General features: G+C 37.9%; 1 protein-coding gene across 2 annotated transcripts in view; it reads right to left on the reverse strand.

Annotated features, from left to right (window-relative positions):
• The window catches only part of CNOT10 (CCR4-NOT transcription complex subunit 10), a 76,809-nt gene that overhangs the window by 15,148 nt on the left and 35,332 nt on the right, over positions 1–26,329 (reverse strand). Inside the window, exons 11-13 of one of the 2 annotated variants that reach the window (XM_081284383.1) lie at positions 25,502–25,623; positions 22,725–22,901; positions 21,519–21,596 (exon numbers count right to left, since the gene is read on the reverse strand). In XM_081284383.1, the coding sequence (XP_081140509.1) occupies positions 21,519–21,596; positions 22,725–22,901; positions 25,502–25,623 (377 nt within the window). Of the gene's footprint in view, positions 1–21,518; positions 21,600–22,724; positions 22,902–25,501; positions 25,624–26,329 lie in introns of both variants that reach the window. The other variant, XM_081284382.1, reaches the window with a different exon arrangement.

A 26,329-nucleotide genomic window follows, 5' to 3' on the forward strand; every position in this document is an offset into this window, starting at 1 on the left:
TCTATTTTTTAGTTCTCGGCGGACACAACATCTTTGTTGGTATGTGGTGCTGAGGATCGAACCCGGGCCGCACGCATGCCAGGCGAGCGCACTACCGCCTGAGCCACATTCCCAGCCCCAAAGTATTCTTGATTATATTATGACTTTTCTAAATTCTAGGTGTGTGTATAATACACATTCTATCCAGTCCTTTTGCAAAAGAAGAAAATAAAACATAACCCAAATACTACAGTTTTTTATATTTTGATATAAAGTATCTAATTTTAAATCTGAACCCTGTTCAGAGAAGAGTAATTGGAAAGCAGGTAAGAGCAGCCACTTCGAAAGGGATTTTCCTCATGAAATATTGTCGATATCCTAGCGTCTCTAAAAGCTGGAGTCAATGCAAGCTTGGGGGGTGGGGTGGGGCTCTCCATGCTGAAGGACTCAAGGGAACAAAGAAGGGAGGCATTGGATAATTAGTTATCTGCTATCTTCAGAAGCACACCAGTGGTTAGGTCTGCATGGCAAGATTAGGTGACTTTAATTTCTCTTTTTGCATATTTGTAGTTATTTTAAAATGGCAATGCAGCCTGGTGCCGAGGTGCAAGCCTATAATCCCAGCAACTCAGGAGGCTGAGGCAGGAGGACTGCAAGTTTGAAGTTAGTTTGAGTAATTCACCATGAACCTGTCCCTCACCCCAAACAAACAACAAAATAAATCAAAAAAACCCCCAAACAATTAAAAAATAATAAAAAAGGCTGGGGATATAGTTTGGTAGTAAAGCACCTCTCTGGGTTCAATCGCCAGTATATATATGTTAAAAAAAAAAAAGGTTCAAGAACAGAACAACTCAGGTCCTATATGAATGAGAGTCACAATGTTTAATTATTTATTTTTTGTCTGTGACTCTGTGGAGTCACAGACAAAAAACAAAAAACAAAAAACCGCACTCTAAAAGCAGTAGCACACATTGTTTATTAGACTTACAGCCATTTCTCAACATTCTGTAGTAGGTGCTTCATATATACTTACGAAAGAACATAGGCTTCAACCTTTTAACTTATGTTCTGCAGGTACCCAGACCCTAAACTTTCCTGCTGGCAGAATATTCTGCTGATGGACCTGCCCTGTTCCTGGCTCCCACAGCCGGGGACCTGCCTACTCTAGGTCCTAAGGGTCTAGGACAAGGCCCACCTCAGGCAGGCTTGCTGGGAAAAGTCTGCCCTGGCCTCTCCTGACAGTAGGTGGGCTATTACTGCTCCAGACCACTGTCAAGCCCACTTTGGGTCGAGAAATCAGTCATGTAAGATCTGCAGCAGAATTCTATTTCCCAGTAAACTCAAACTACAATGATGAACATAAGTAAAAACCTGTTTTCTTTAATTTTTACTGTAAAGTAGTATATTAAATCATAATAGGATAAAAGATTTGAATAAAATAATTATATTTAAAAATACCTAATTATGTGAATACAAAACATCGGGGGTTGGGAGCACAACTCAGTGATGAAGTGCTTACAGCCTTGAGTTCAATCCCCAGTGCAAAATAACAATAAAACAAAAACTTTGGGTTGGCATTCTGTCCAAGGGCCACTGAGATTAAGCAAATTTCATTACCTGACACACACACCAGCATTTTTTCCTTGGTGCCCCCCCCACCCCTTTTTAACAGCCTCTGGTTTTCAGCACTGGCACTGAGATAGCTCTTTGTGCCTTTATAATCCATTCCAAATTACCTTTTAAGCACCCTCTCACAAACAGGCTCCTTTTCCTCATAGAAAACAATAATTCCGGCAGACGGGGAACATTAGAAACACACATGGTTCTATCTACAGGGCCATGGAGAAATCACCTTACTTTTGATTGTTATTGGTTAACATATCACCCCCCCCAACCACCACTTCCTCGAGTCACTGTCCAATCTGCTTTACCAACCACTCAGTGGATCTGACAGTTCATCAGACTGGAAGAACTATACCTCAAGGGAAGAGACACACTAGCTTCTCCCCCCTGTGGAGGACCTGACAAAACCCCACATTCTCTCCCTACATGCTGGAGGAGCTAGCTGTAGGTCTTCAGTATATACCAACCGCTAAAAGAGAAGAGGGGAAAGAAAGAAAAGACAGGAAAGGGGGCTGGGGATGTGGCTCAAGCGGTAGCGTGCTCGCCTTGCATGCGTGCGGCCCAGGTTCGATCCTCAGCACCACATACCAACAAAGATGTTGTGTCCGCCGAGAACTAAAAAAATAAATATTAAAAATTCTCTCTCTCTCTCTCACTCTCTCTTAAAAAAAAAAAAAAAAAGAAAGAAAAGACAGGAAAGGTATTTTTCTCCCCTTTAAGTGCCAAATTACAACAAGCTACGCAAGACTGGACATTAAAATTTGTCAAGTTGCATATCCTATGAGTTAAATGAATCTACCCAAGTATCTGAAATATTAACCCTTATTAAAAGAAGCTAAAATGAGAAAAATCCAGTCAGTTACTATTTGTCAGAGGAAAATAAGTCTACACTGAAATCTCATAGCAAACATTATTTGAAAAACTGGCTAGCCAGGTGCGGTGGCACACACTTGTAATCCCAGTGACTTGAGAGGCTGAGGCAGAAAGATCCCAAGTTCAAGACCAGGCTGGGCAACCTAGTGAGACCCTGTCTCAAAAAAATAAGAGTGAAGAAGCCTGGGGATGTAGCTCAGTGGTAAAGCTCCCTTGGGTTCAATCCCCAGTCCCAAAACAAATAGAAAACAAACAAAAAAGAAAACCTTAAATGTTTGATTTGTTTTTCATTTCCTGTTTTCTATAAACATTCTGCTTTCTTTGTTCCTTATTTAACATTTTACTTTCTAGAAATAGTTTTGTAAAAAAGAACTTTATTTCCAAACACATTCCAAATACAACAGTCCAGCACCAAGAAGCAAAAGGATCTTCAATAAATCTAGTATCCCAAAAAGCCCAGTCCTATCCCATGGAGCAAATAAAATATAAAGTCACAGAAATTTAGGTTTTTCTTTGTGTGTGGTACTGGGATTGAACCCAGGGCCTTGTGCATGCAAGGCAAAATTTAGCATTTTATAGATGGTCAGGACTTAATAATATCATCCAATCTAATTCCTTTATTTGCAGAAGAAGAAAGAGAGGCCCAGAGAAGTTACACGATTTGTAGAAAATCAGCACTAACCCTGTGGGATTTCTGTGGAGTGGCAGAGCCATGAAGAATTACTTTAACTCAGGCTTGTGATCAATTTGATCACCAGTTCATCTAAATCAGATCCTCAGAGGCAGAAGTGAATCATGCCAAGGTGAATACAAACTGCTGATAGTGGGAAGGATGGGACACACAGGAAGGTCCTTTTTTGGTAAAGTTTATCAGATGAAGTTTCAGTAGGACCATACTTGGTCAAAAGATTATGAAGGTACAATGAGGTACAAAAGATTATGAAGGGGGCTGGGGTTGTAGCTCAGTGGTTGAGCGCTTGCCTCACATACCCAAGGCGCTGGGGTTCAATCCTCAGCACCACATTAAAAAAAAAAAAAGTGAATAAAGATATTGTGTCCATCTACAACTTAAAAAAAAAAAAGATTACGAGGACTCGGGGATATAGCGAGGACTGGGGTATACAGCTCAGTTGGTAGAGTGCTTGCCTCACAAAGGCCCTAGGTTCAATCCCCACCACCATTAAAAAAAAAAAAAAAAAAAAAAAAAAAAAAAGATTATGAAACATCCTGTATGTCTTATGAGATACAATGTCACTATTGGGCTAAGACCAAAAGAAATATGATTCCTTAAGTACACTAAAACTGCCTGTAATATTTATGTTATTAACCATTTGTTTGCTTCATCATCTTCCATAAACACTGGACCATGGAGGGTCCCTTTTAACTAACTGGGAAATAATTCACTGAGCGTCACTAATTAGAGTCTGAAGGAACTAATTAGCTTTCCACAATTTATAGTTGAGAAGTAACTTAGCAGGGCTTAATTATATTTGGCCCCAGTGTTTCCTTTTATCAATCCTAGGGTCTCCTATTTAAAAAACCAAAAACCAAAAAAACAGACTAATTAATATTTCATTTTTATTTGGTATGCTTTTATTTTAATTTATTGTGCACATATTTCTCATGTTGGTCTAACATTATTTTCTATCATTTCTAGTTCTGCTGTACTCTTCTAGATTCTGGAGTGTTATAGTTTAGATATGTGGTGTCTCTTAAAAGCTTATGTTAGACAATGCAAGAAGGTTCAGAGGTTGATATGATTGGGTTATGAGAGCCTTAACCTAATCAGTACATTCGCTGATAGGGATTAACTGAGTGGTAACTGTAGGCAGGTAGGGTGTGGCTGGAGGATATATAACTGTGGGGTGTACCTCTGGGGTATATATTTTTGTCTCTGGTGAGCGAGAGCTCTGTTTCCTGAATATTATGTCCCAAGCTGCTTTCCTCCACCATACCTTTCCATTATGACATTCAGCCTCATCTCCAGGCAAGAGGAATGGAGTTAGTCATCTATGGACTATGAGCTCCAAATAAAAACTGTTCTTGTCAGGTCTTTTATCACAGTAGCAAAATAGCTGACTAAAACAAGAAGTATCCTCCATTTTAATTTTAGTAAATAGAATTTATTTTTTAACTTAATTTTTTATGTGGTGCTAAGGATTGAATCTAGTGCCTCATGTGTGCTAGCAAGTGCTCTACCATTAAGACACAACCCCAGCCCTAGAAAATTTTTAATACTAGCTATCCAGGAGGCTAAGGTAGGAGGATTACAAGTTTGAGGGCAGCCTGGGCAATTTATTGAAAAAAGATATGTTGGGTTAAATATATAAAAATTAAAAAGTTATGTTGGGTAAAATATATTAAAATTAATTAAACCCGTTTCCCCCCCCCCCTCAGTACTGGGGATTGAATACTGTAGTGTTCTATTACTGAGCTATACCACCAGTCCTTTTTATTTTGTGACATGGTCTTGCTAAGGCTGAGACACGGACTTGGACTTGTGATCCTCCTGCCTCAGTGTTCTCAGTCTGTTAGAACTTGGATTACAACCAAGTAGTAACCTGTGAGAAATAGAAAGACTGGTGGTCCGTTTTCAGAATATAGTATTCAGCCTAAATTGGATCCAATTGTAGCCATTTTAATTATAGCCCTTCTTTTTTGTTACCCTAATTTTAAAATTAGTCTATCATATATATTGTACCTCAGTCCTCCACTCAGGGTGAAAGGGAAACACTGGGTTAGGTATGTACAATGAGGGACTGCCCCCTCATGCAACCTTGATAGACAGATTCAGTAACATGCTTGTCTGTCAGAAGTAAATGCCTTGCCTTCCCACTTTTAAGCATGAGTTTGATTTCTTGGGACACATTGGTATTTATTTATTTTTTGGTGGTGCCAGGGATCAAATCCAGGGCCTTGTGCATGTGAGGCAAGCACTCTACCAACTGAGCTATACCCCCAGCCCACCACATTGGTATTTCTTTTTTTTTTTTTTTTAAGAGAGAGTGAGAGAGGAGAGAGAGGAGAGAGAGAGAGAGAGAGAGAATTTTTAATATTATTTTTTTTTAGTTCTCGGCGGACACAACATCTTTGTTGGTATGTGGTGCTGAGGATCGAACCCGGGCCGCACGCATGCCAGGCGAGCGCGCTACTGCTTGAGCCACATCCCCAGCCCCCCACATTGGTATTTCTAACAAACCCAACATAATCATCCAAAATATCGTTTCAATCCTAATTAGAATAAGATATACTTCATGTCTGTATAAATGTCAAAATATAAAAAATATTAAATATATAATCAATAACTTATTAATGATATATTTTACATTTTTTATAGTAAGTTTTAAAATATGGCATGCATCATACACTTGAGAAATATAGTTCAGCTCTCACTGGCCTTTTTTTTTTCTTTATAATGTGTGTTACTGGTGATTGAACCCAAGATCTTCGGCATGCCAGGATGTGCTCTACTACTGAGCTACACCCTAGCCTTTTATTTTATTTGGAGGCAGGGTATCACTAAATTTTTCAGGCTAAACTGCCTCAGCCTCCAGAGTAGCTGAGATTGTAGCTCACACAGGCCACATTTCAAGTGCTTAGTTAACTACATGCAGAAGTGGTAATGGATAGTGCAACCTGCAAGTCTAAGAAATACATGGGATTCTACCACTGAGATGCCCTGGTCCTGAGAATTTTTTTATTTGTTCTTGAGAAACTGCCACCACAAAGGCTGGGTGCAGTGGTGCACGCCTGTAATCCCAGCAGCTCAAGAAGCGGAGGTAGGATAGTAAGTTCAAGCCAGCCTCAGCAATTCAGCGAGGTGCTATCAACTCAGTGAGACTCTGTCTCTAATAAAATACAAAATAGGGCTAGGGATATGGCTCACTGGTCAAGTGACCCCGAGGTGAGTCCTTGGTACCAAAAAAAAAAAAAGAAAAAGAAACTACTACCTCAAAAATGATATGTGAGAGAAATATGATTTATCAATTATTCATGGTTATGTTCCACACATATGTGTGTGTGTCTCTGAGTGTATGTATATATAAAGATTCCTTCCTAAATATTTATGTAAATTTTTGGTATTCAATATTTTGCCATCGTGCTATAACCCAAGCCCTTTTTGAGATGAATTCACATTAAGTTGCTGAGGCTGGTCTCGAACTTGTGATCCTCCTGCCTCAACCTACTGAGTTGTTGGGATTACAGGCCTATGCCACAATATCCAGAAGCCAGGAAAACAACAAAATGTGTGTGTGTGAGCGTGTGTATACATACACAAATATAAATATATGTTGTCGTCGTCGTCTTTTTTTTTTGCACGTGTTGAGTATGTTGCTAGGAATCGAACCCAGGGTCTGGACATGCTAGGCAAGTGCTTTTAAAAAATTTAATTTGGGGCTGGAGGTGTGGCTCAAGCAACAGCGCGCTCGCCTGGCATGCGTGCGGCCCGGGTTCGATCCTCAGCACCACATACCAACAAAGATGTTGTGTCCGCCGAGAACTAAAAAATAAATATTAAAAAAATTCTCTCTCCCTCTCTCTCTCTCTCTCTCTAAAAAAAAAATTTTTTAATTTAGTTGTAGTTGGACACAATACCTTTATTTATTTATTTTATGTGGTGCTGAACTCAGGGTCTTGAACACACTAGGCAAGCACTGTACCGCTGAGCCACAACTCCAGCCCCTAAGCAAGCACTCTTTACCATTGAGCCATATCCCCAGTCCTTTTTCATTTTCTGAGATAGGGTTTCACTATGTTGCTGAGACTGGTCTAGAACTTGGGATCCTCCTGCTTTAGCCTCCTGAGTCGCTGGGATTGTAGGTATGTGTCGCCAGTCCAGCACCCTATTTTTTTTTTTTTAAAGAGAGAATGAGAGAGGGGAGAGAGAGAGAGAGAGAGAGAGAGAATTTTTTTAATATTTATTTTTTAGTTCTCGGCGGCCACAACATCTTTGTTTGTATGTGGTGCTGAGGATCGAACCCGGGCCGCACGCATGCCAGGCAAGCGCGCTACCGCTCGAGCCACATCCCCAGCCCCTATTTTTTTTTTTTTAATTTGAACTTTCCTGTGGTATTGGGGATTGAACCCAGGGCCTGGAGACTGCTAGGGGAGTCATCTACCACTTAGCTACAGACTCTGTCAAAAAATTATTTTAAATTGTTAATTTTGCAAAATTTCAAAATATTTGATATTTTATCTTAAATTTTCATTTGCTTTCTCTGTTATTTTTTAGTGGATTTGGGCGTTGAGGGCTGGGCTTTGCACATACTAGGCAAGCACTCTATAACTGAGTTTTATCTCCAGATCTTGTTTTATTTTTGAGAAATAGTCTAAATTGCTTAGGGTGGCCTCAAACTTGCAATCCTACTGCCTTAACCTCAAGAGTAGCTGGGCTTACAGTAGTGCACTACCATGCCTGACTATCTTAAACTTCTGAGATATAATTAGGAAATTAAAATTCACCATTTTAAGGTGTATAGTTTGATGTGTTTGAATATATGTTGCATATTAACCTCCAACCCATTTAAGATGATTCTTTTGGGCTGGGGTTGTGGCTCAACTGGTAAAGTGCTTGCCTAACATATGTGAGGCACTGGGTTTGATCCTTAACACCACATAAAAACAAAGATATTATGTCCATCTACAACCAAAAATATTGATTGATAATGGTGCTGGGGATTTAAAAAAAAAAAAGAAAAAAGATGATTATTTCTATCACTCCACAAAGTTTCTTTTTTTTTTTTTTTTTTTTATTGGATGTTCACAACATTACAAAGCTCATGACAAATCATATTTCATAGATTAGAATCAATTGGGTTATGAACTCCCATTTTTACCCCAAATACAGATTGCAGAATCACATCGGCTACACATCACATTTTTACATACTGCCTTATTAGTGACTGTTGTATTCTGCTACCTTTACTATCCTCTAATATCCCCCCTCCCCTTCCCTCCCATCTTCTCTCTCTACCCCATCTATTGAAATTTCCACAAAGTTTCTTCCCAGTCATTTACCCTAATCATTGTTCTGATTTTCATTTACATAAATTAGTTTTGTCTCTTTTTTAAAGAGTTTTGTCTGTCAAATGATATAGTGGGATTTGCAATATGTGCCTTATGTTAAGGTATAAAAATGTTTGATACATACCCATGTTAAGTAATTTGTTCCTTTTTATTTTTTTATTTTTGTGGTGCTAGGGATTGAACCCAGGGCCTTATGCATGCAAGGCAAGTTACTCTACCAAGCTATATCCTCAGCCCAGTAATCTGTTCCTTTTTAATAGCTTAGTAGCATTCTAATATGCAGGAGTATAACAACAGTCTCCCATTGTTGGATACCTGGGATATGTCCAGGGTTTGTCTATTGTTGATATGAAATTTTTGTGTGAACAATTTTTCGTTTCTGTTGTATAAATACTTAGCAATATGATCACATTAAGGTTTAAAGTCATGGCATTTATTTAATTCCAGATAGGAGAGGGGCAGGGAAGAGAGGAGAGAGAGGAAAGAGAGATTCCTAAATGAAAGAAACTCATGGCTTTGTGTAGCTTTAAGTGGTTCAGGAACTGAAGCAATATCCTATCAGTGTCATTATGTATATATACCTTTCCTGAACCATTATTCGGATTGATTGATAATGGTGCTGGGGATTGAACCCAAAGCCTCACATGTGCTAGGCAAGCATTCTACCACTAAGCCACATTCCCAGCCCTATTTGGTTGACAAAATGAAACATTTTTCTAATTTGGGGACAAATTTTTATTTCAATTGTGAGAATACTTTTTTGAAAGCTACTTTGATTTAATAGAGAATCTCACAATTGTATGAATTGTCACTTGCCTTCAGAAAACACACCTGTAACTTGTTTAGAATGAATATTATAGACTCATCTTCATTTATGTACAAATGAAAAAAAAAACTAAGAATATTCAAAGAGACTATGAACCCAGATCATAAGAAGTGGCCATCAGAGGCTAGGAGAGGTGGCAGATATCTGTAATCCCAGTGGCTCAGGAAGCTGAGGCAGGAGGATCACGAATTCAAAGCCAGTGTTAGCAACTAAGGGAGCCCCTAAGCAACTTAGCAAGACCCTGTCTCTAAATAAAACATAAAAGAGGGCTGGGATGCAGCTCAGTGGTTAAGTGCTTCTGGGTTTAATCCCTGGTACCAAAAAAAAAAAAAAAAAAAAAGCCCACATCTTCAGTCCCCTGTATTTTTTGAGACAGATGAGACAGGGCCTCACCAGTTGCTGAGGCTGGCCTTGAATTTACCATCTTCCTGCTTCAGCCTTCCAAGTTGCTGGGATTAAAGTTGTGCGCCACTGAGCACAGCATGTTTTTAGTTTTTATAGCTTTGAAAATGATGACACAAATCTACCACCCTCTCCCTTTAGTACTTGTCTCCACATTACCATTACTATTATCTTTTTTTGGGGGAGGGCAGGTATTGGTGATTAAACCCAGGGGTGCTTTACCACAAAACTATAGCCCCAGCCCTTGCCATATTCCTGCCTCAGCCTCCTGAGTTACTAGGATTACAGGTGTGTGCCATGGCTCTTGGCTCAAAATAAAATTTTAAAAAGGGCCGGGAATATATCTCAGAGGTAGAATGCTTCTGGGTTTAATCCCTGGTACTGGGGGAAAAAATCTGAGTTTCAAAATTTGTTTCAAATACTTTCTTCATTAAGGATTCTACATAAATGCATACAATGAGGGCTGGGGTTGTGGCTCAGTGATAGAATGCTTGCCTAGCATGTGTGAGGCCCTGGGTTCGATCCTCAGGACCACATAAAAATAAATAAATAAAATAAAAATATTGTGTCCATCTACAACTAAAAAATATTTTTAAAAAGGCATATAATATATGCACTACAGTATTATTTGTAACAGCAAAAAATGAAAACATTATGAATTGTTAAACATAAAGGAATGCTATATAAATGTCATTCCATATAATGAAATTCCAGGAAGCCAAGAGAAAGAATAAATCAGAGCTTTGTACTGACAATCTGTAAAGATATAAAAAAACAAAACAAAACAAACAAACAAACAAAAAAGTATAAGATAAGAGTCTGTTTCTAAAAAATAAAATGGCTAGGGATATAGCTCAGTAGTAGAGCATTCCTGGGTTCAATCCCCAGTACTCACCACCCTCACTAAAGACATATTGTCAAACAGAAAAAGGAGGTACTAGAGCAATGTGAATGCTATATAATTATTGGTGTTAAAAATACCACTACATGGGGCTGGAGTTGTGGCTTGGTGGTAGGGCACTTGCCTAGCACATGTCAAGCACTGAGTTCGATTCTCAGTACCACATAAATGAATAAATAAAGATATGTGTTCACCTACAACTAAAATTACTTAAAAAACAAAACAAAACCATGGCGGCCTGCTGCCGCAGAAGGAGGAAGAAGAGAAAGAGGAAGAGTGCCAGCAACAGGAGAGTCACCCGCAGAGAGCAACTGTTCATGTGTGAAGGAGGACCATGCTGCAGTCCCCGTCTACCAACAAGTGGATCTTGTGGCCTGCTTGGGACACTGCAGCCACCTCCAGAGCACCCCAGCAACCTGTTAGCCTCCACCTCTGGACAGGGCTTCGAGGCAGCAGCCCACCGCAGCACTGCATACTCCAGCGTTGCCCAATGCCACTGCACCACCTGCCTTCTCGGCCCCATCTCTGAAAGCAGTTGCCTCCATCTTGGGACATCTCTGCCAGCATCTTGGGTTACCTCTGCTGCTGCCACCACCATCTTTAGTTGGGACAGCTTTCATCTTAGCACACCAGCTAGGGCCTGGAAGCCTAACATCAAGATACTTACAAGTTTGATGCTGCCACTGACACCAATAGGGATGTGGCCATTTCCATCTAGAGACAACAGCCAGGACCCGGAAGACCATCACCAAGATTCCTGCAAGCCTGGTTACACCAGAGGTATTCCTGCTAGCCTACTTTCTTGATTCCTCTTTCACTCTTCCTATAATCTAATAATACCTCTATATTCTCACCTCCTACCTCATAAACCCCACATCCAATACTTCCCCCAGCTCTTTGTCCACCATTAGAAACTGTAGACCCCTATGCAAACCTATTTATATTGTAGATATTATCCTAACACATCATTTCTGGTTATTGTGACAAAACTGTAATTGTCTAAATAGGAGCTATTTGATTTAAAGCTGCATATTATTTGCACTGGGTGCTGTGAATATTAATCTCCCCCTTAAAGGTGAGGTACTGGTAACCTGCAGACACTACAAGATTATAGAGTAGAAACTGTAATACCTCAGATCCGAACTGCTAGTAAGGAAGACACATGGACAACATGAAAAAACAAGGGAAGAAAGTGCCCCAAACAAACCAAGATGCTGCAATAACAGAATCCATTGACAGCACAGTAGACAGAGTTCAGAATGTACATAATTAAAATGATCTGCAAAGCAAAGAATGATATAAGAGAGCAAATACAGGTAATAATTGATCATGCCAACAAAGAGATAAGAGAACAAAGACAGGTAGCAAAAGATAACTTGTCCAGAGGCTGGGGATGTGGCTCAAGCGGTAGCGCGCTCGCCTTGCGTGCGTGCGGCCCGGGTTCGATCCTCAGCACCACATACAAACAAAGATGTTGTATCCGCCGAAAACTAAAAAATAAATATTAAAAAAAATTCTCTCTCTCTAAAAAAAAAAAAAAGATTACTTGTCCAGAAAGAGTTTCTGAAACAAACAACAAACCCAGAAATCCTTGAAATGAAGTAAAAAATAAACCAAAGAAAAAATTCAATAGAAAGCATCATCAACAAATTAAATCACCTGGAAGACAGAACCCTAGGAATGAAGACAAAATATATAATCTCAAAAACAAAGTTGACCACATAGTGAAGATGGTAAAAAACAATGAACAGAAGCCTCCAAGAATGGGATAACATCAAAAGACCAAGTCTAAGAATTATCAGGATAGAGGAGGCACACAGATACAAACCAAAGAAATGCACAATCTCTTCAATGAAATAATATCAGAAAATTTCCCCCAAATGAAGAATGAATTGGAAAATCAAGTACAAGAGGCTTACATGACACCAAATGTACAAAATTACAACAGATACACATCATAATGAAAATTCCTAGCACACAGAATAAGGATAGAATTTTAAAAGCTGCAAGAGAAAAGTTTCAGATTACATATAGGGGGAAACAAATTCGGATCTCAGCAAATTTTTCAATCCAGATCCTCAAAGCTAGGAGATCCTGGAATAACACATACCAAGCTCTTGAAAGAAAATGGATGCAAACCAAGAATATTATATCCAGCAAAATTAAGCATAAGATTTGATGATGAAATAAAAACCTTTCCACGATAAACAAAAGTTAAAAGAATTTACAATGAGAAAGCCTGCACTACAAAATATTCTTGACAAAATATTCCATGAGAAGGGAATAAAAAACAACAATGAAAATCAGCAAAGGGAGGACCTACACTAAAGGAAAAGTCAAAGAGAAACCAAGTCAAGTTAAAAACCAAAAAATAAACCAAAATGACCAGGAATACAAATCATATTTCCATAATAACCCTGAGTGTTAGTAGCCTAAACTCATCAATTAAAAGACAGACTGGCAGACTAAATTTTTAAAGAGACCCACTAATACGCTGCCTTTAAGAGACTCATCTCAGGGGCTGTGGATGTGGCTCAAGCGGTAGCGCGCTCGCCTGGCGTGCGTGCGACCCGGGTTCGATCCTCAGCACCACATACCAACAAAGATGTTGTGTCCGCCGAGAACTAAAAAAAAATAAATATTAAAAATTCTCTCTCTCTCTCTCTCTCCCCTCTCTCACTCTCAAAAAAAAAAAAAAAAAAAAAGAGACTCATCTCATAAGAAAAGATATCCACACACTGAAGGTGAAAGGATGGGAAAAAACATCACTCACATGGGTCACATAAACAAACAGGGGTTTCCATCTTCGTATCAGATAAAGTGGACTTCAAACCAAAGTTAGTCAGAGGGATAGCGAAGGTCATTTCACACTGCTTAAGGGAATCATACATCAATAAGACATAATAATTGTAAATATCTATGCCCCAAACAATGGCTCATCCACATATATCAAAGAAATCCTTAATTTTAAGAATCAATTAGACCACAAAACAATAATACTGGTTGACTTAACACACCTGTCTCACTGCTGGATACATCTTCCAAAAAAAACTAAACAAAGAAACTATAGTACTCAATAATACAATCAATAATTCAGATTTAACAGACATATATAGAATATTTCATCCATCGACAACTGAATATACTTTTTTCTCAGTAGCACGAATCCTTCTCTAAAATAGACATATGTTATCCCACAAAGCAAGTCTTAGTAAATACAAAAAAACAGAGAACTACCTTGCATTCTATCAGACCACAATGGAATGAAATTAGAAAACAATGATAAAATAAAAAATTAGAAGCTACTCCAACACCTGGAGACCAAATAATACGCTATTGAATGATGCATGGATAACAGAGGACATCAGATACAAAAAATTCTTAAGAGGTAAATGAGAACTCCGATACAACATCAAAATCTCTGGGACATTATAAAGGCAGTGCTAAGAGGAAAGTTCATTGCATTGAAGTCATTCATTAAAAGAATAAAACGTCAACAAATAAACAACCTGATATTACTCTCAAAGCCCAAGAAAAAGAACAACAAATCAATACCCAAAGTAGAAGACAGGAAATAATTAAAGTCAGAGCTGAAATCAATGAAATTGAAACAGAAGAAATAATTGAAAAAAACTGACAAAACAAAAAACTGGTTCTCTGAAAAATTAAATAAAATTGATAAACTCTTAGCCACTCTAATGAGGAGAGAGAAAACTCAAATTACTAAAATTTATGATGAAAAGGAAATATCATGACAGACACTACTGAAATACAGAAAATAATTAGAAACTATATTGAAAAAAATTTTTAATATTTATTTTTTAGTTTTAGGTAGAAACACTACCTTTATTTTACATTTATGTGGTGCTGAGGATTGAAGCCAGTGCCTCATGCAAGCTAGGCAAGCATTCAACCACTGAGCCACAACCCCAGCCCCTATTTTTGAAAATGTACGCTCCAGTAAAATAGAAAATTTCAAAGACACTGACAACTTTCTAGAGGCATATGATCTGCCCAAACTGAATTAGGAGGACATATCAATTTTTTTTTAATATTTATTTTTAGTTCTCGGCAGACACAACATCTTTGTTTGTATGTGGTGCTGAGGATCGAACCCGGGCCGCACGCATGCGAGGCGAGCGCGCTACCGCTTGAGCCACATCCCCAGCCCGACATATCAAAATTTAAACAGATCAATTTCAAGCAAGGAAATACAAGATGCCATTAAAAGCCTACCAACCAAGAAAAGCCTGGGACCAGATGGGATTCTCAGTTGAGTTCTACAAGACCTTCAGAGAATAATTAATACCAATACTCCTCAAATTATTCCATGAAATAGAAAAGAAGGGAACCCTTCCAAACTCATCCTATGAAGCTAGTATCATCCTGATATCAAAACCAGATAAAGATATAACACGGAAAGAAAGCTTCAGACCAATATCTCTGGTGAACTTAGATGCAAAAATTCTCATTAAAATTCTGGCAAATCACATACAAAAACATCAAAAAGATAGTGCACCATGATCAGGTGGGATTCATCACAGGGATGCAAGGTTGGTTCAGCATATAGAAATCAATAAATGTAATACATCACATCAATAGACTTAAAGACAAGAATCATAATTAGCTCAATAGATGTAGAGAAAGCATTTGACAAATACAGCACCTCTTCATGTTCAAAACACTAGAAAACTAGGAATAGTAGGAATATACTTCAACATTGTAAAAGCTATATATGCTAAGCCCAAGGCCAACATCATTCTATTTTTTTTTTTAAAGAGAGAGTGGGGGAGAGTGGGAGAGGGAGAGAGGGAGAGGGGGGGAGAGAGAGAGAGAGAGAGAGAGAGAGAGAGAGAGAATTTTTTTAATATTTATTTTTTAGTTCTCGGCAGACACAACATCTTTGTTTGTAATGTGGTGCTGAGGATCGAACCCGGGCCACACGCACGCAAGGCGAGCGCGCTACCGCTTGAGCCACATCCCCAGCCCCCCAACATCATTCTAAATGGAGAAAAATTGAAAGCATTCTCCATAAAAACTGGAATAAGACAGTGATGCCCTCTTTCACTACTTCTATTCAACAGTCCTTAAAATTCTAGCCAGAGCAATCAGACAGATGAAAAAAATTAAAGGGATACGAATAGGAAAAAGAACTCAAACTATCATTATTCGAAGAGGACATGATTCTATATTTAGAAGATCCAAAAAATTCCACCAGAAAACTTCTAGAACTAAGAAATAAATTCAGCAAAGTAGTGGGATATAAAAATCAATACCAATAAATTAAATGCATGTCTATACATAAGCGATAAATCCATTGCAAGAGAAATTAGGAAAACTATCCCATTCACAATAGCCTTAAAAAAACAAAAACAAACAAACAAACTTGGGAACAGATCTAACAAAAGAGGTAAAAGACTTCTACAATGAAAACTATAGAACACTATAGAAAAAAAATTGAAGAAAACCTTAGAAGGGGCTGGGGATGTGGCTCAAGTGGTAGCGCGCTCGCCTGGCATGCGTGCGGCCCGGGTTCGATCCTCAGCACCACATACCAACAAAGATGTTGTGTCCGCCGAGAACTAAAATAAATAAATATTAAAAAACTCTCTCTCTCTCTCTCTCTCTCTCTCTCTCTCTCTCTCTCTCATCTCTCTTTAAAAAAAAAAAAAAAAAAAAGAAAAGAAAACCTTAGAAGATAGAAAGATGTCCCATGCTCTTGGATAGGCAGAATTAATAAATGAGCAGCCAATCAACTTACAATTTATTTTTATTTTTTTGAGTTTTTGTTTCATATCTCTAATAGAGGTGTGAAAAAGTTCTGGGTTCAGTTGAAGTTCCTGATAAAGAAACACAACTGAGATTTCTTTTCAGTGATAAAATCTGCATATTTGTATTCAACAATGCAAGCTCCTCCTTTTTTGGCTTAATGAATATCATTTATTTGGTATGAAATCTTTATACTATATGTTCCACATGTTAAGAATAAATAAATGCACATCAAATCTTGGTTTTAAAAAAAAATTTTCAAGGTGGCCATACTACCAAAAGTGTTTATAAAGATTTAATGCAATTCCAATTAAAATCCCAACAACATTCTTCATAGCCTATTCAACAAATGGTGCTAGGGAAACTAGAAATCCATATGTAGCAAAATGAAACTAAACCTCTATCTCTCACCCTGCAGAAGTGGATCAAAGACTTAGGTACTAGAACAGAACCCTGTGCCTAACAGAAGAAAAAGCAGGCCCCAATCTTCATCATGTCAGCTTAGGATCTGACTTCCTTAACAAGACTCCTAAAGTGCAGGAAGTAAAATCAAGAATCAATAAATGGGATGGATTCAAAATAAAAAGCTTCTTCTCAGCAAAGGAAACAAACAATAATGTGATGAGAGAGCCTACAGAATACAAAAAAAAAAAAAAAAAAAAAATCTTTACTACATTCAACTCAGAACACTAATCTCCAGGATATATAAAGAACTCAAAAAACACCAAAAAACCAAATAACCCAATCAATAAATGGGCTAAGGAACTGAACCCTTCACAGAAGAAGAAATACAATCAATCAAAAATGTTCATCATCTCTAGCAATTAGAGAATGCAAATCAAAACTACTCTAAGATTTCATTTCACTCCAGTCAGAATGGCAATTATCAAGCATACAAGCAATAGTAAGTGTTGGTGAGGATGTGGGGGGGAAGTACACTCATACATTGCTGGTGGGACTGCAAATTGGTGCAATCACTATGGAAAGCAATGTGAAGATACCTCAGAACACTTGGAATGGAACCAGCATTTGACCCATCTATCCCACTCCCCAGTTTATACTCAAAGGACTTAAAAATCAGCATACTACAGTCATGCAACCACATCAATGTTTACAGCAGCTTAATTTATAATAGCTAAACTATGGAATCAACCTAGATGCCCTTTAACAGATGAATGGATAAAGAAAATGTGGTACATATACACAATGGAATATTACACAACTTTAAAGAAGAATGAAATTATGGCATTTGCAGGCAAATGAATGGAACTAGAGAACATCATGCTAAGTAAAATTAGCCCATCCCCAAAACCAAAAGCTAAATATTTTCTCTGATAAGTGGATAGTGGGGCGGGGGGTTAGAGAAGAATAACGTAACTTTGGTTTGTGTAAAGGGGCTTGATGGGGGGAGTGAAGCTGTGGGGCTGGGAAGGACGGTAGATTGAGGCAGACATTATTACTCTCATATACAAGTATGATTACACTACTGGAGTGACCGTGCACCATGTACAGCCAGAGGAATGAGAAGCTGTGCTCATTTGTGTACAATATGTCAAAATGCATTCTACTGTTATGTTTAACTGATTAGAAAAAGAAAAAAAAAAGAACAGAAAAAACTTCTACACAATGATATTGGGATAAGAATGAGAAATATCACCAGGATATACCTGAAATCAGTCAGTGGTTGGGCACACCTATGTACACCTATAATTCCAACAACTGGGCAGCTGAGGTAGGTGAATTGCAGTTGGAGGCCAGTTTCAGAAATTTATTTATTTATTAAAAAAATATTTTTTTAAAAGAGAGACTGAGAGAGAGAGAAAAATTTTTTAATATTTATTTTTTAGTATTTGGCGGACACAACATCTTTGTATGTGGTGCTGAGGATCGAACCCGGGCCGCACGCATGCCAGGCGAGCACGCTACCCTTGAGCCACATCCCCAGCCCAGTTTCAGAAATTTAGCAAGACACTCTTTCAGAATAAAATATAGAAAGAATCGGGCATGGTGATGCACACCTGTAATCCCAGTGGCTTGGAAGGCTGAGAGGAGGATCACAAGTTCCAAGCCAGCCTTAACAATATTGAGGTGCTAAGCAACTCAGTGAGACCTTGTCTCCAAATAAAAAATAAAATAAGGGATAGGGACATAGCTCAGAAGTAGAATGCTTCTGGGTTCAATCCCCAGTACCACAAAAAGGAAGTAAAAAGCCAGTCAAATGAATGCCCCTCAGTGGAGAGAAAACAGAATCTGGGGGCTGGGGATGTGGCTCAAGCAGTAGCGCGCTCGCCTGGCATGCGTGCGGCCCGGGTTCGATCCTCAGCACCACATACCAACAAAGATGTTGTGTCCGCCGAGAACTAAAAAAAATAAATAAATATTAAAAAATTCTCTCTCTCTCTCTCTCCTCTCTCTCTCTAAAAAAAGAAAACAGAATCTGTATAGGACGAGATATACTTCTTACTGTGTAACCTTTCTATGCTACTACTGTATTTGGATTTTTAAAAAAATTATTATTATTTAAAAAAAATGTATTTGTTTTATTTATTTATTTTTATGTGGTGCTAAGGATCAAACACAGGGCCTCGCATGCCCTAGGCAAGCATTCTACCACTGAGCCACAACCCCCAGCCCCTGTATTTGGATTTTTAAAAGACCTGAGCATCATGAATTTATACAGAAGAAATTTGACTGCTTTTTAAAATCAATCATATTTCACTCACAAACAACATTGTTCTACTGTATATGTTATTTTTTTTGTCACTATTTTACTGGTAATTTGTCACAGTATTTTAAATTTCTTTCTTTTTTTGGTACTAGGAATTGAACCCAGGGTTAATCAACTACTGAGCCATATCCACAGCACCCCCTCGCCCTCCTTTTTAGAGACAGGGTCTCACACTAAGTTGCTTAGAGCCTCAATAAGCTTTGAACTTGTGATCTTCCTGTCTCAACCTCCCAAACTGCTGGGATTATAGGCATGCAGGCACTATCGTGCCTAGCTCATTTTTTTTTTTTTTTTTTTTTAGTGCCAGGAATTGAACCCAAGGTCTTGCCCATGCTGGATAGGTGCTCTACATTCCCAGGCCCCATTTCCTTGCTATCTTATAACTCATATAAGAAGTAAAAATTCAACCTGTAATCCCAGAAGTGCAGGAGGATGAGGCAGGAGGACTGCAAGTTTGAGGCTAGCCTGAACAACTTAAGTGAGACCCTGGTCTTTTTTTTTTTTTGGGTGGTGCCTGGAGGGAACCCCTGAGCCTCTTGCATGCTAGGTAAATATTACCACTAAGATACACCTCCAACTCCCCTCTGCTTTAACCTTTACAAGAAAGTAACTTTGAAACAACCAATTTGCTTTTTATTTTCTATTTCTGCTTTCCTTAGTCCTTTTCCATCTATAAACCAATCTCCCTGGCTTGGATCATGGGTAAACTCTATTTTGTAGAATGAGATGTTGACTAATTCTAGAATTAGAAAAAAAAATTAACTAAATTTGTTGTAATTTTGCCTTGTCTTTTTTTTTTTTTTTAAACCTTTTCCTTTTGGTACTGGGGATTGAATCCAGGGTGCTTTATCACTGAGCTACAGCCCCAGCTCATTTTTTTTTTTTTAAGGTATTAGAGACTGAATCCACGGGCTCTGTACCATTGATATCCCCAGTCCTTTTTAAAAATATTTTATTTAGAGACGGGGTCTTTCTTTTCTTTTTTGTTTTTTTTTTTAGAGAATTTTAATATTTATTTTTTTTAGTTTTCGGCAGACACAACATCTTTGTTTGTATGTGGTGCTGAGGATCGAACTCGGGCATGGCAGGCGAGTGCGCTACCGCTTGAGCCACATCCCTAGCCCATAGAGACAGGGTCTTTCTGAGTTGCTTAGGGCCTCACTAAATTGTGGAGACTGGCTTTGAACTCACAATCCTGTCTTAGCCTCCTGAGCTGCTGTGATCACAAGTGTGTGCTACTACACCCAGCTCCCAACTCAATCATTTTTTATTTTGAGACAGTCTTGGCTAAATTGCTTAGGGTCTAAGTTACTGAGGCTGGTCTTGAATGTGAACCCTCTGCCTCAGCCTGTCCAGTCACTGGGATTACAGATGTGTCACCTCGCCCAACTTGACTTGTCGTTTCACAAAAATGCTGCTATGTATTATGATTGGCTTCAAAAATAATATAAAAAAATTTTTTAAAAATCCCAAGTTGTTGAAAGATAAATTTGCATATTTAAGGAAATTAGCTAATCCTAAACAAGTTTAAAAACCAAAGAAAAAGCAGGGTGTGGTGGCATAACCCTGTAATTCCAGGGATGGGGAGTCTGATCTCAAATTTGAAGTTAGCTTCTGCATTTAGCAAGACTGATTGAAAATAAAAAAAAAAATAAAATAAACCAATGTAGCTTTCTGATGAAGTGTCTGGGTTCCAATCCCAGTACCAAAACAACAACAACAACAAAGGAAAGGTAACTAGCACAGGCCTATAATTCCAGCTACTTAGGAAGTGGAGGCAGGAAGACTGAAAGTTCAGGACCAGCCTCAGCAACTTATTGAGATCCTGTCTCAAAATAAAACACTAAAAACAAGGGCTAGGGATGTGGCTCTGTGGTAGAGGCTACTAGCATGATGGAGGATCTGGATTCATTCCCCAGGACCATCCAAAATAATCAAAACCCAAAAGAAAATCACACTTAGGTACACAATAGTTTTATCTGTTAAGTAACAAAGAGGGGAAAAAATATATATATATATATTTTGGAGTGGTGATTAAACCCAGGGCTACTTTACCACTAAGTTACATCCCCAGTCCTTTTTTGTTTTTTTATTTTAAGACAGGTCTTGAATTTGTGATCTTCCTGCCTCAGCCTCTCAAATTGCAACACCACTCCCACCTGAAAAATATATCTTGACAGAAAAATGACATTTTCTATACAATGACTGTTAAATTAGAAACAGTGAAGGTCAGAAGCCAGTGCATCAAGGAGGCTGGAAAGCCTAAGAACATGTATCTGGTTTAACCCTTAAGGAATTTAATTAATGATTTTAACTGCAATAAAGTAGGTTCTAAAAAAATGTGCTTGTTTCCATAGATGGAACACTCATTTTGTTTAGATACTCACTTTAAGTTTTCTAATTCCTGTTTCCTCAATGGAGAAGAAGGTGGAGCTGCAATGAATTTGTCTCCATCATGGCTTTTACTGCTGAAATAAAGACAGGTTCTTGATTATGAAAAGAAACAACTAAATGTGATGTTTCCCTATCCCCACTTCTGTTGTTATAAAAAAGTATAAAAGTCAAAACATAGAAAATGTCTAGAAATTTGATATGAGGTTTTTGTTTTTGGTGTTTTAAAATTTTTTTTTTGGTATCAGGAATTGAACTCAGGAGCACTTGGCCACTTAGCCACAACCCTAGCCCTATTTTGAATTTAAAAGACCGGGTCTCCCTGAGTTGCTTAGCACTTTACTATTGCTGAAGCTGGTTTGAACTCAAAATCCTCCTGTCTCAGCTTCACGAGATGCTGGGATTATAGGCGTATGCCACTCTGCTTGGCTAGTATGAAATTTTTAAAAGAATTTTAAAAAATTTGTTATATGTTAAAGCTATGCTATATATCGGTTCCTTTTCCCTCGTACACAATGCCACTTAAAAAAAAATCTCTACCTGAAAACATCTATACTATATTAAAGTAATTACTCAATATTTTCACATATTTTTGATTTTCAGATTGGTTTTTTATCAATACAGCAGAACCAAACTCATTGATGGGGTAAAAAAGAAATCTCAAAATTCTGTTTCAAATTTTCTGTAAAAATCATTTAAAATTATAATTATGTGAGATAAGTTACTATGTGTATAAAGCAGAACTTTATATAATAGTGTTTGTTACTACTAGATAAGCTCTTTCAATTTCTATAGTAGCACAATTTTTAACTTGTACTATAAAACTAGGAACAGATATTCTGGTGGTTAGTGGCTTATAGTATGTTAAGAGAAGAGTCAGAGGATAAAAAGAAATGAGAAATTTCAGAATTTAAGTATTTACTGTAATTAATGTAAAAATTTACTGTTCTGATAACCATGGTACTTCTTACAAATATCACTGTCAATGAACAGCTGTTTCCTTCCATTTTCTCTTTTAAGGAGTTCTACTTAGCCTTTCTCTCTTCTAGAAATATTAGAAACATAATCTCCTTTGTTATGGTTTAAAAGAGAATTCAGGAAATTCAGGCTGAAGATTTGGGAAATTGACCTAAAGAACAATGAGGCTAACTAAACAAATCCTGAAGATATTTTGCTAAGGGAGGTAATGGGGATTACAGTACCTGCAAGTTTCACTGCTCTCATTGCTTTCTATGTTCCCTCCTAATTGACTACTATTTTTAGAGCCGTTTTCCTGCTTTGGATCTTGCTGTTCTTCAGGTAATAGCAACAAGGCATTTCTGAGACATATGGCTGCAAATTCCATACTGGCTACAGGAATGGCTGAAGACTGTCCATCACTTAAAAGAACAAAACTAAATTAGCTAAGTACATAGCATAAAAACAAATAAGACTTTTCTATTATTAGGAATAAAACCAATGAGCTGTGAGTGAAAACTCTGTCCTCTTTTCTTTCCTTTTTTGGCTTTAGGGATCAAATCCAGAGGTGATTTACCACTGGGCTACATCCCCAGTCCTTTCATTTTATGTTGAGGTTGGCCTCAAACTTTCAATCCTCCTGCCAGTCCTAGAAAAACTTTTTAAAAGCGGTTTAAAAAAAATGCATTTATTTTTTGCAAAGTCTAATTACTTCAGAAATAATAGCAACTCCAAATTGGAACCTTTATTCAAGTTCCTTTTTTTTTTGATACCAAGGATGAAATCCAGGGGCACTCAACCACTGAGCCAGCCACACCCCAAGTCCCAAGTCCTATTTTGTATTTTATTTAGACAGGGAGACAAGGTCTCACTGAGTTGCTTAGTGCTTTTGTTAAGGCAAGCTTTGAACTTGTGATCTTCCTATTTTAGCCTCTGGAGCCACAGGGATTACAGGCATGTGCCACTGCAGTTCAAATGAAGGCTGCACAGGTGAAACTTCCTATATTGCTTTGGTTGCTTTGTTTGTTAGTATATATTCCTAAAACTAGGAATTAGCTTTGAAGTATTTTTTTCCCCTCAGTGTCAGGGATGGAACCCAGGGCTTCGTACTTGCTAGTTAAGTGCTCTGCCACTGAACTATAGCCCCATTGCCTGAAAGTATTTGTTTATATATATACATATATATATTTTTTTCGAGGGGGGGAAGTACTGGGGATTAAACCAGGGGCATTTTTTAAATATTTATTTTTTAGTTTTTTTAGGTAGACACAATGTGTTCATTTTATTTTTATGTGGTGCTGAAGATTGAACCCAGTGCCTCATACAATGGTAGGTGAGCACTCTACCACTGAGCCACAACCTCAGCCCCAAACCAGTGGCTTTTAACCACTGAGCCATATCTCCAGCCCTTTTTATTTTTTTATTTTTATTTTTATTTTTTTTTAAAGAGGGAGAGAGAGAGAGAGAATTTTTTTAATATTTATTTTTTAGTTTTCGGCGGACACAACATCTTTTGTTGGTATGTGGTGCTGAGGATCGAACCCGGGCCGCACGCATGCGAGGCGAGCGCGCTACCGCTTGAGCCACATCCCCAGCCCCAGCCCTTTTTATTTTTGAGACAGGGTCTCACTAAGTTGCTGAGGCTGGCTTTGAATTTTTGATCTTCCTGTTTCAGTTTCTGAAGTTGATGAGTTATAGGCATGTGCCACAGCACCCAAAAAGTATTTTTTCATATATATATAGATTTTTTTGGTAGATAGACACAATACCTTTATTTATTTATTTTTCTGTGGTGTTGAGGATCAAACCCAGTGCCTCATACATGTGAGGCAAGCACTCTACCACTGAGCAACAGCCCCAACCCAGTATTTACATTCTTAAGGATTAAATGAACCAGAGGCTGGGATGCATGCCTATAATCCCAGCAATTCAGGAAGCTGAGGCAGGAGGATCTCAGGTTTGAGGCCAGCCTTGGCAACTTAGAGAGATCTGGCTCAAAATAAAATCAAAAGGGCTGGGGATATTGCTCAGTGGTAGAGTACTTTGGGTTTAATTCCCAGTATGGGTGTTGGGAGGGGATGACACCACAGGTAAACAAATAAAAAACAAAAAACAACTAAAAAAGCACCACTGATAACCAGAACTATACAGTATTCATGAGGAAATGATTTCAGGGCCTAGTCCACATACCAAAATCTGTGCATGCTTAGGTCATTAGTGTAAAATAGTGTGGTATTTGCAAATAACCTATAGACATCCTCCCATATACTTTAAATTATCTCTAGAGTACTTATGATACCTAATACAATATAAATGCTACACAAATAGTTGTTATACTATATTGTCTGGGGATAATGACAAGAAAGACTAGACTTGATCAGTATGGTTGCAATAGTTTCCACTGAATATTTTCTTTTACTTTTGCAATGCTGGGGATTCAACCCATGGCCTTGGGTGAGCAAGGCAAGCATTCTACCACTGAGCTACATCCCCAACCCTCTTATGAATATTTTCAACCTGTGACTGGTGGAATCCATGGATGAGGAACTCACAGATGTAAAGTCATCGTGGAACCAATCCCCTACCTTCAGATATGGAAATGATTGTATGTAAAAAGAGATACCAAGATGCCCTCTTCTGGATAGTCTGAATAATGGCTCTGAATAGACTAATTTCTTAAGGCATCAACAATTTCAGCATGCAAGTATATAATAAACCAAAATCATGACAAGCTAGAGAACATTCATTATGGATCTATGTTTGGAGGGCTGTTTACTAAAACAGCAATAAAACTGAGTTACAAAGTAGTCCCTCCTATAAAATAGGTAAGTCCTAAGCATACTTCTATATGTAAGTACATTATATGAAATGAAATTAAGTATGCACACTTTGCAGGGCTGGGGATAATATAGCTCAGTTGATAGAGGAGAGTGCTTGCCTTGCTTGCACAGGCTGTGGGTTCAATCCCCAGCACCACACACACACATATACAAAACGTATGCACACTTTGCAAAATACTTACTTGTATACTGTATTTTGTATGGACTGTGATGCCAGAACTATTTTACGATGATAACCTTGACCAACGATAGACTGTACAATTCCCTTTTTGCTTGGAAGACCTTTAGTTTCTTGTTCAGAACTCTACAAAATACAAATAATTTCAAATAAGTTTAAGGAAATTGTAAGATTTATAAAAAATGATCAGATACTTTTCACAATTACTCTAAATTTAAGAAAGTTCTTAAGATCTGTCAGTGAGGATACTTTTGGTATTGAAGGAAGTGTGCCTGGTATTTGAGAAAAAAAGAGTACATGAGGATGAAAACCTGTGATATGTGCTATAATCTGTTAATATGATATTTGAGGCAATTCTATAGAAAAAAAGCCATTCAAGAATGACTTAAGGGGCTGGGGTTGTAGCTCAATGGTAGAGCGCTTGCCTAGCATGTGTAAAGCACTGGGTTCGATCCTCAGCACCACATAAACAAATTAAATAAACAGAATAAAGGTATTGTGTCCATCTACAACTAAAAAAAAAATGACATAAAACATTTACTTAGAATGATGAATTTAGAGCATTCTACACCTCAATAACATGCTGAATGTTATGGGTACATTGACATCAGAGTAAAGAACCAGGTGAGTCAAAAACACAGAGTAAAAGAAAAAGGAAGCAGTTCTACTTCCTAAAACAGGTATCTTCCTTTTTAAATGGAAATATTAAAGTGTTAACAACATGAATCATAAGAAATTACAAACATCAAAGTTTATATGGACATAATTCTTGCCTTCTAGGAAATTAAAATTCCTAAACCATAAAATCAATAAACTTTTAAAGTGAAAATAG

The sequence above is a fragment of the Spermophilus citellus genome, assembly GCF_964194105.1.
Source record: "Spermophilus citellus genome assembly, chromosome: 3".
Taxonomy (NCBI): Eukaryota; Metazoa; Chordata; class Mammalia; order Rodentia; family Sciuridae; genus Spermophilus; species Spermophilus citellus.